The sequence below is a fragment of the Apium graveolens genome, unplaced genomic scaffold (genome assembly GCF_009905375.1).
Source record: "Apium graveolens cultivar Ventura unplaced genomic scaffold, ASM990537v1 ctg9124, whole genome shotgun sequence".
Taxonomy (NCBI): Eukaryota; Viridiplantae; Streptophyta; class Magnoliopsida; order Apiales; family Apiaceae; genus Apium; species Apium graveolens.
Window position 1 is genome coordinate 1 of NW_027421756.1, and position 9,342 is coordinate 9,342.

The following is a 9,342-nucleotide window of genomic DNA, read 5'->3' on the forward strand; positions in this document are numbered from 1 at the left end:
AAAAGGCTCGTAAGCGGAAAAACGGACAAGAGGTCGATGAAGATTTGGCTGTTGTATGTGATAAAATTGTAAGTTTTAATTTTGGTTAAATTACATTAAAGTAGGCGAATCAGTAAAATTAGGACGACATAAATCAGTCAAAAAAGAAGAAGGGTGATTAGGTTAATTTATTTTCTTGTTAACAGAACGCATTGTTGGAAAAAAAGAAGGGTGAGATTCAGTTTTCTGGTGCTGAAGATGTTCTGACAACGGCTTTGGAGAGTCGTGAGCATTCTAGAAGGGTTCGGGCTGTTGGAGGGTACATCACTCCAAAAAAATACTTTAATTTGCCAAGAGAGCCAAAGCTTCGAATCACAAAGGCAGAGTTGATGGCCCGTGATCGACAAAGGGATGAACTGCTTGAAAAAAAAACGCAAGCTCTCGAGGCAGAGATTGATCGCTTGAAGTCAGTGATCGAAAGTGGAGGTACTTTTCACTCTCCAATGCCATCTGAAAAGGCAAGTTTCAATCCGGAAAAGGATAAAGAAATGAAGTCAAATCCACCACCTGGAAGAGGAGTTGTGTTGGTATATGAAGATGATGACTGTGTTTTTACAGATGGCCCAACTAGGCCTTCACCTCCTGGAAGGCACGTAAGTTATTTTAATTTTGTGAGCAACCTTGTCATTTATCTTACTAAGGTAAATCATTGTTACCTTAATTTTTTAATTTTTTTTATTTAAATATTATAGGCCCAACAATCTTGTGAGCTATCTGTCGAGAGACTTGAGAATAAGGTTGCATTTGGTATGGTATATCCTCGCGAGGATAATTTAACTGATTTGGTACATGGAGTTGATATACCAATTGGACATCAATGTGTCTCCGTTGATGGCCTCATAAAACCAGATGCCTTGCTTCCAGCTGAGACACGTGGTGATGACATGATGACTGTCCGCGATGCTCTAGGATCTTTTTTGTATGGCCTGAGGAATTAATTAGCTACACAAATGTTGCGGTATAATGAATAATATATATATGTATAATATTGTCTGAATTTTGAAATTAAATTGTTCATTTCAAGATATTAAAAATTAAGTGGTATGTACATTTTATTTTGGTTTTATATTATCATCAGTGCAGAAAAAAGAAAGGCCCCGAACAAGTGCTGAAAAAATAAAAAAAAATGACGGGTTGCAGGATTTGAAGGCACAATTTCTTCAAGCAAAGCCAGGTGCGAAAGTGCCAAAGGGCTTTAAGCTGTTGTATAAACATGCAACAACTTGGATGAAAACTACCGGGGTCAGTATCCAGGTTCGATGTGAGCCGAATGTGTTTGGACATGAAAAACAATTTATTTGTTGCATGAGAATGTTGTGTCTTTATTGGAGTTTGAAATGTTGGGCCAAGCAGTAGTTGCAAGTTACATGGCATAAGTTACCTTTTTTTCTTTTTAATGATCATTTTTTTAATGTTTGTAATTTTCCAGAACTTGCATTTTAATATCAGCACTCTTTCGATAGGCACTTGCATTTGAGATTAGTGAAATACCAGAACTGGCGGAGACATTTGCTTTTATTGACCCCGGATCCACATATCACGTGAATGCTGATTTTGAAGAATACATTTTAAATCGGTTGAGAGAGGGTAATCGATCGCCTATTCTTTCTTCCGCATAATCAGAAGTAAGTACTTATTGTAATACTGAAAATTAAAAACATGGATAGTACAGTACAAATTTCTATGTGATGTGTCCTATCTGTCTTTGTTTTTTTATGAAAATAGTATGCATTGGATTTTGGTCGTTATCTTGGAAGGGGAAATATATATTCTGAATCCACTACCTCGCCCGACACAATTTTCAGAACTAGAAAAGGCGTTATCAAGGTAAATTTTTATTAACGTAACAGTTTGGTATAATTGCATGTTCATTTCTCTACATTATATGAGATTTTATGTTTTTTATGCAGGGCTTTGAAAAGTTACAACTCTGAAACCGGCAGGGACAACAAGATGGCCAAGGCAATGTTTCTTAGTGTAAGTACAATAGATTGAGTACCTAATATTTGTGCTTAATATATGATTTATTTGACATGCCTGATTTGTCTTTTAATTAATGAAATAGGGATCTCTCAAACAACCCGGTGGGATTGAATGTGCGTATGTAATAATGCGATACATGAAAGAAATTATCGATGATGACAAGTTGAATTTTGCTAAAAAGGTATTACCTTGACGCTTCCAGTTTGCTATATACTGAGATATGGTTACTTTTCGATATGGTTACTTTTGATTCATGTACTGAATTTTGTTTGTTTAGAATTTGTAGTGGTTGGCCAAGACTCGATCGTGTTACAGCATTGAACAGCTAGATGAAGTTCGCATTGAGGCTCTGCAGTTCATCCAAGAGCATATCTGATCAATTCTTGTACTCAAGGTCTTTTCTTTTACGTAGTCGTATATTTGGTAATTTAGACGGTTCTGTGTAGTAAGAATGTAAGTGTATGAATGCTGGGGTTGCTGTATAGGTTTGCAAATGCTGGGGGTTGTACATTTGGTAATGTAGATTCTGTAGTTTTTGAATGATTGATGCAGATGATGGGGTTGGTGTTGGTGATTTTTGGATGATTGATGCAGATGATGGGGTTGGTGTTGGTGGTTTTCGGATGATTGAATGGTTAAATGTATGAATGATTGACTGGTTAGATTTGTATGGATGCGTATTATTCCAATGTTTTAGTTTTGGTTATGTAGTAAAGGACATCAGTTTTATTTATAACAAATATCTATTAGTAACGAGTACATCGCTTTTTTAGAAAATTAGTGATGTAAAACTTTACACAATTTGGTCTATAAATTTCTTACACATCACTTTTAATTAAGAAAACTGATGTCAAAAAAGATAATGTACATCACTTTAAGGTAAAAAACTGATGTCAAAGGAATCCAGGTTCAATTCTAAATTAAACATAGAAATCACTTTGTTTAAGATAAAACTGATGTCAAGTGACGTTATTAACATCACTTTTAACCAAACAAAACTGATGTCAAAAAACGCAATGTACATCAGTTTAAGACAAATAACTGATGTGAAAGACTAACATGTTCAAGCCTAAATGATACATAGACATCACTTCATTCTAGAAAAAACTGATGTCTATACGCTTAATTAGACATCACCTTTCATTAAAGAAACAGATGTTTAATATGCCATTTTACATCACCTCTGTCAAAATTATCGATGTTTTTGTGACAAAAAACATAGCTCAATATATGTTTAATATATTTTAATAGGTGTAATTTAGTTATTAAATAATTTTGTTATAGCATTTTTTGTGAAAAATCATCACATAGACATCAGTGTTTTTCACTAAAATCGATGTTTTTGTGACAAAAAACATAGCTCATGATATGTTTAACATGTTTAATTAGGTGTAATTTAGTTATTAAATAATTTACTTATAGCATTTTGTTCTAATAATCAACACATAGACATCTGTTTTTTAACTAAAATCGATGTCTAATCCAGTATAGACATCGGGTATTCACCGATGTCTAGAATAGACATCACCGACATCAACATCGGTTGGGAAACAGCATAGACATCGGCCAAAAAGCGATGTCTATGGACTTTTTTCTTGTAGTGTCATGTAGGTAATTGTAGTCCTCCATCGCCTGAGGACGACTATATTATATGGGATGGGTAGATTTTGTGGGTATATCTTCTATAAACCCTCACGAGACACAACTCGTCTTACTAGGGCTGCCTAGGGGTTTAACGGCTTGTTGCATATGCTCAATACAATCGTGTCATCTACGAAAGTGGAGTTAGTTAATTAGATAATTTTATTTCTCTTATTTGCCCGAGGACGTGCAAAATGCTAATTGTAGGGATATTTGATAGAATATAAATTTGTGTAAATTTTAGATGATATTTATCCCCATATTGATTATATTTGCATTTAATTGGACCTTTATTAATTAGTTTATAATATTTTATTGGAGGAATCAAAGAATTCTAAGTTGGAAAGGATTGTATCTAAATTAGAAGAAAATTCGGATTTGTTGGACTGTTCGAGCAAGACTTATTGTTTGGGTCGTATCTTGAGTTTCATTCATCAGATTTGGACGATTCAACAACCCACGCGAAGATAACGAGATTCTCTTTAATTAGAGAATGGTCTAAACTTCAAAATACACTCGGATCATCCAAGTAACTGCATAGAAAAGTCAACTACAATTTTGACCGTAGAATCCCATTCAATTTTGGAAACTCTTTTTTATTCCCAGGAACAATAAAAATACTTTTTATATTAGGTTTATATTATTAGAGATAGATATATTCATAGCCACCAAGGAGAGAAGAATATTTTAAGGAGAAGATTGTGCTTGGTAATTTCGAATAAGGATTTCTCTTCTACATCTTTACTTTGTATTGTATTCTCAACTTTTATGATTTTAATGTACTTATTCATGACTATGGTAGGATAAACCTTCTTTGTTGGAGGGTTGTTTTGAATCCCTAAACCAAATAATTTTATGAGTATTAAACTTGAATTCTTGAGATGTGCTTGATTATGCTTATATGTTCGTCAATGCTTTTAGAGATACTTGAATTAACAATGGTATGTGGTCATCCAAGTTTGTTATGTGATTTTTATCTCTAAAAAGTCAATTAATCTTTCTATGTGGTCATGGGATTAATTGTATAAGTTTGTAATTCATATTAACTTTTCTATTTGGTCATGAGATTATATGAATAGCAAAGTTTATTTATGTGGTCATGATAAGTTTTCTGTAAGTATTTAGCATATCGAGGATATAATTCAAGACTTGTACTCCCTCCGTCCCCCTCAATTCTTTATATTGGGGGATGGGGACTCGGCACACACTTTAATGCTCTTATTAAATGTAGTTGCATAATTTTTTTAAATTTTTTTTCTTCGAAATAAAAATATTATGTTCAAAATTTTATAAAAAAGAGAAAAATTTAAAAATAAATTACGGAAGTATACTTTATAATTGTCTTAAAATGCGTGTAGAGCATGTGAAAAATACTGTAAAGAAATGAGAGGGACGGAGGGTATGTCATGGGTTTAGTGGTGGATTTACATGTTTTCCAACATCTCTCTCCAATTGTTTACACACAAATTTTTCATTAAGTTGTATTTAATTTAATTAAAAACAATAAATCAAACCAAATCACATTCTTATTTTTTATTCAAGATTAAAGCAAGAAGCAAACCATTGATCTTTGGCGTTAACGATACCCTTACTTATTCTATATTATATTCGACACAAAAAGGTCTAAGTTGAGTCACATCAATTTTCATCTATAATATTTTCTAACAGGAGTTAAATACGAATGTGGTTGATTCACTACAACAAAAATTACTAAAATCCACCGCCAAATATCGGTGGAATTTATCTATAATCGACCATATTCGGTGGATTTCAGTATAAAATCGACCGAAACATGTTGGTGGCTTTTAAGAGGGTGGATTTTAAGTTTTGCGGTGGAATTTATATAAAATCGACCGAATCTTTGGTCACTTTTATAAAATTTGAAATTTGAAATTTTGTGAAAATTTGAATCTCCCCCCTAAATAAATTATACCAAAATCGGTCGATTTTAACATTAAATATTTCAAAAAAAAAGAGAATCACCCCACCGATGAACCAAGACTCATTCGTTGGATCTTGCTGCTACAAGAGTTTGACATTGAAATAAGGACAAGAAAGGATCTGAGAATGTTGTAGCTTATCATCTGAGTCGCTTGGTGAGGGAGTAAGAAGATGTGCCTATAAATGAGACATTTTCGGACGAACAACTTCTCCAGATTGAGGTAAGTGCTCTAAAACACTTTATTACATGGTATGCAGACATTGTGAATTACTTGCACACTTTTTTAAACATGATTCAAAATTTTATGTGTGGGATGATCCATATCTTTGGAAGTATTGTCCCGATCTAGTAATAAGAAGATGTTTTCCTGATAATTAATTTGAATCTGTGTTAAGGTTTTGTCATAATTATGCATGCGGAGGGAACATAAAATATAAATATTGGGAAATTAAAAAATTCAACATAAAACATATTTATTAAAAACAATAAATCAAACCAAATCACATTCTTAATTTTTATTCAAGATTAAAGCAACAAGCAAACCATTGATCTTTGGCTTTAACGATACCCTTACTTATTCTATATTATATTCGACACAAAAAGGGTCTAAGTTGAGTCACATCAATTTTCATCTATAATATTTTCTAACAGGAGTTAAATACGAATGTGGTTGATTATTTGCATGTATTTTTGACGTAGTGCCCCTCCCCCTTTCGCCCACGTACGTGTTTTTACTGTATACACACAATTATACAAATCTTGGTTTTACTATAGCAAATCCATAAACACCTTCAACTTGCCAGAATAAAGTCGGTGTATTTTTCATTAAAAGTCAAAACCTTATTCCTCACCTATATTAAAAAAATCAACAGATGGTGTACATACGTGATCCCAAATGTATATAATGCTATATATGCTACTAAAAGGTCTTAGAGAGTATGACATTATCAATTACTAGTGTGACAAAAAAAAGAGGATAAATATTAATAAAAGTATATATATTATTTAATCTTGTAATAGGATGATAAAATGTATTTTTTAGTGAAATTTTTAAGCCAGCCAGACTTAGACTGATAGGGTTAAGGTAGAAACATGCTAAAATATATGTTTTATTTACTTGTTATTTAATTTATGCATTACATATGGATTAATACTATCTTTGAGACCATACATAATTAATATTAATCGAAAGGTGTCTTGGTGGTCTTAATTATTAAGTAACATATAAGAATAGGTACTAGTTAGCTATCACCCATCTTCACTCATATAGGTGTTTCAAAGTTATTTTAGGCTAAATAGAAATAAATACGGCAAAATTGCAATACTAATGATCAAAGAATAAAATTGGTGAAACTTCATGCAAGAAATAATATGCCGGAAATACTAAAGTTAATAATTACAAAGCTTCTTAGGAACCTAAAGCAAATCAAGAAAGTATTATGATACTCCATCAGGCGTAACCATGTTGACATCGGGGGTTCCCTTCTCGGCCTCTGACATGGTCTGGTCTTGCTGCATCTTGCTGCCGTTAATAATTTCTACGAGCATTTGGGAGAAAGGTCCCAACCACAGTCTGAGAAGAAAATGAGTGTTAACATGAAGGTTAAAATTGTTTAGAAGGAAGCACTATATGATATCAACCCATTGATTTCATGAAACTTTGATTTTATAATTTTTCAACAAGGGTTGGTGAAGGCCTCTGGAAGAGGAGTAAACTATAAAATAAAGTCTAGACTTATAACCCACCACCAAAACTAAATAGATAGTATACATTATGTTAAATGTTCATGACAAAACAGGGGTATTAAGGTAAAAAACTGCACGTCTGACTTGATGCAAGCTCAGTAGCTTCAATCAGCAGAATGTTGGAAAGTAAAATGCATCGAAACAAATTGAAAACAAATTGAGCATGCTACTATATCTCAGCCTAACGATTTTACAACAACTAGCATGAGCCACACTGACTTTTTACATTTAAGTTATTTGTACATAATTAAATCCTAACAGTAGAACAAATAGAAGATCTTACTTGAACCCCGCCAGCTGCAACTAGCGGGCCAGCCACGGCACCTCCTATGACATGGCCGTCGGGACATGCTAGCGATACACTGACACCACCTGTTCTACATCTCCCCATTCCAGTTTCAGCCACAGTAAATGAGCCAGTCAAAGACAAGATATGAAACTGACCCTGCAGTATATAGTTTGAAATTGTGCATTAAAGAGAAGAGAGAGAAAAAAAAGAGTACTAATTCCATTATTAAGTAGATTTTTATTGCAACAAGGATACTCAGAGAAGCTATACAGCCATAGTTGTCTCCCCACTCAGGAATTACAAGTAACACAATCACCCTGATCCGAGCAGGGCATGTCCTCCATTCTTGTATGTAAATCAGCAAAAGTGGGGTCTATATGTAACTATACGGCTATAAATCACAAGACGAAACACCTTTTTCGTAATTTCTTAATTAAATCAATTTGCATTCAGACGAGATAGCTAACAGACATATGCACATACATTAACCTATAGTATGAATGCAACCAATAAATTAGAGTTGAAGTAGTAGTAAGGAAGATAGGAGTCAAACCTCATAGTGACTGAACCACCAGAAGAAATGGGATGAGAAATCAGGGCACTAGAAACAGTTCCGTAGGCAGAAACCACACAAATTCCTCTAGGCCCGTTTTGAACCAGAGACATGATCTTTCTAATAACATCCTAAAAGAAACAGTGCAATATATATTTAACACAATTTAATAAAAAATTATACAAGAAAGTTTAAAAAGAGAATATGTATACCTCCCCACAGTCTACATGTATCACATGAGCCGTAAAGTCTGGAGCATAAAACCCACCTTGACAAAAGAAAAATTACAATGTATTTAGTTCCGATAATAATAACTAGGGAACAAACAAATTCTCATTCCTATAAACAAAATCTATTATTTTTTAAACCGCCAAGAGCATAAATACAGATAAATACCTAAACCCCAAAAATATAGTAGAAAAACACGAAAAGAAAGAAGAAGCAATTCTATAATTATTTTTTGAAATTCAGTGAAGGAAAAGTACTCACTGGGGGCGTACACGATCACGGCCTCGCCCACCTGGGCCCCGGACAGAATTTTCAGCTGAGGGAGACAAGTTGAATGCTGGCTGTGGTTCGGTGAAGCAACAGCAACTCTCATGGGCATTGATGAAACAGCACTCATCGCTGGGGGTGAAGATACAGCACCCATCACTGACAGGGAAGCACCAGCACTCCCAGGAGACAGCACCAAATTTCTTGTTGCTTGAGACTTTAGGGGCCTTCCCCTCTTTCTTTTTACCTCCCCGGGGGTGTTCAGGTCTAGGGTACACTTTCCCTTCTCAGATGCCATATTTTCTCTGTAATTTAGAGGGTCTTTGTGTGTGTTTGTGACTATATTGAAACTGTTGAAAACTTAGTGTTGTATTGGAGACTTGCCTATATTAATGATACCATATCTAAAATCTACCCACCTATATAACAAAACTTTATTTTATTTTTCTTTATATGTTTTACATTTTATTTTATTTTTAAATCTAAATTTCTCTATTATATTTTCTATAAAATGTTTTTCATTTTCATAGCTTATTTTCTTTATTCTTCTCCTTGGTTCAAAATACAAATAAAAATTATTATGTCGTGTTCCAATTTAGCAATTCAAATATCAATTAATATCAAAAGGATTCAATATTTAAAAAACTAAGTTTG

The 9,342-nt window shown here is 33.5% G+C and overlaps 1 protein-coding gene across 1 annotated transcript; it reads right to left on the bottom strand.

Moving 5' to 3' along the window:
- Nucleotides 1–8,089: 8,089 nt before the first annotated feature.
- LOC141705618 (AT-hook motif nuclear-localized protein 3-like) lies at nucleotides 8,090–8,986 on the bottom strand. Its single transcript, XM_074508506.1, has 4 exons — nucleotides 8,683–8,986; nucleotides 8,406–8,461; nucleotides 8,194–8,324; nucleotides 8,090–8,102 (listed from the first exon to the last, which is right to left on the bottom strand). The coding sequence occupies exons 1-4, from the start codon at nucleotides 8,984–8,986 to the stop codon at nucleotides 8,090–8,092; spliced, it is 504 nt and encodes a 167-aa protein (XP_074364607.1).
- Nucleotides 8,987–9,342: the final 356 nt, after the last annotated feature.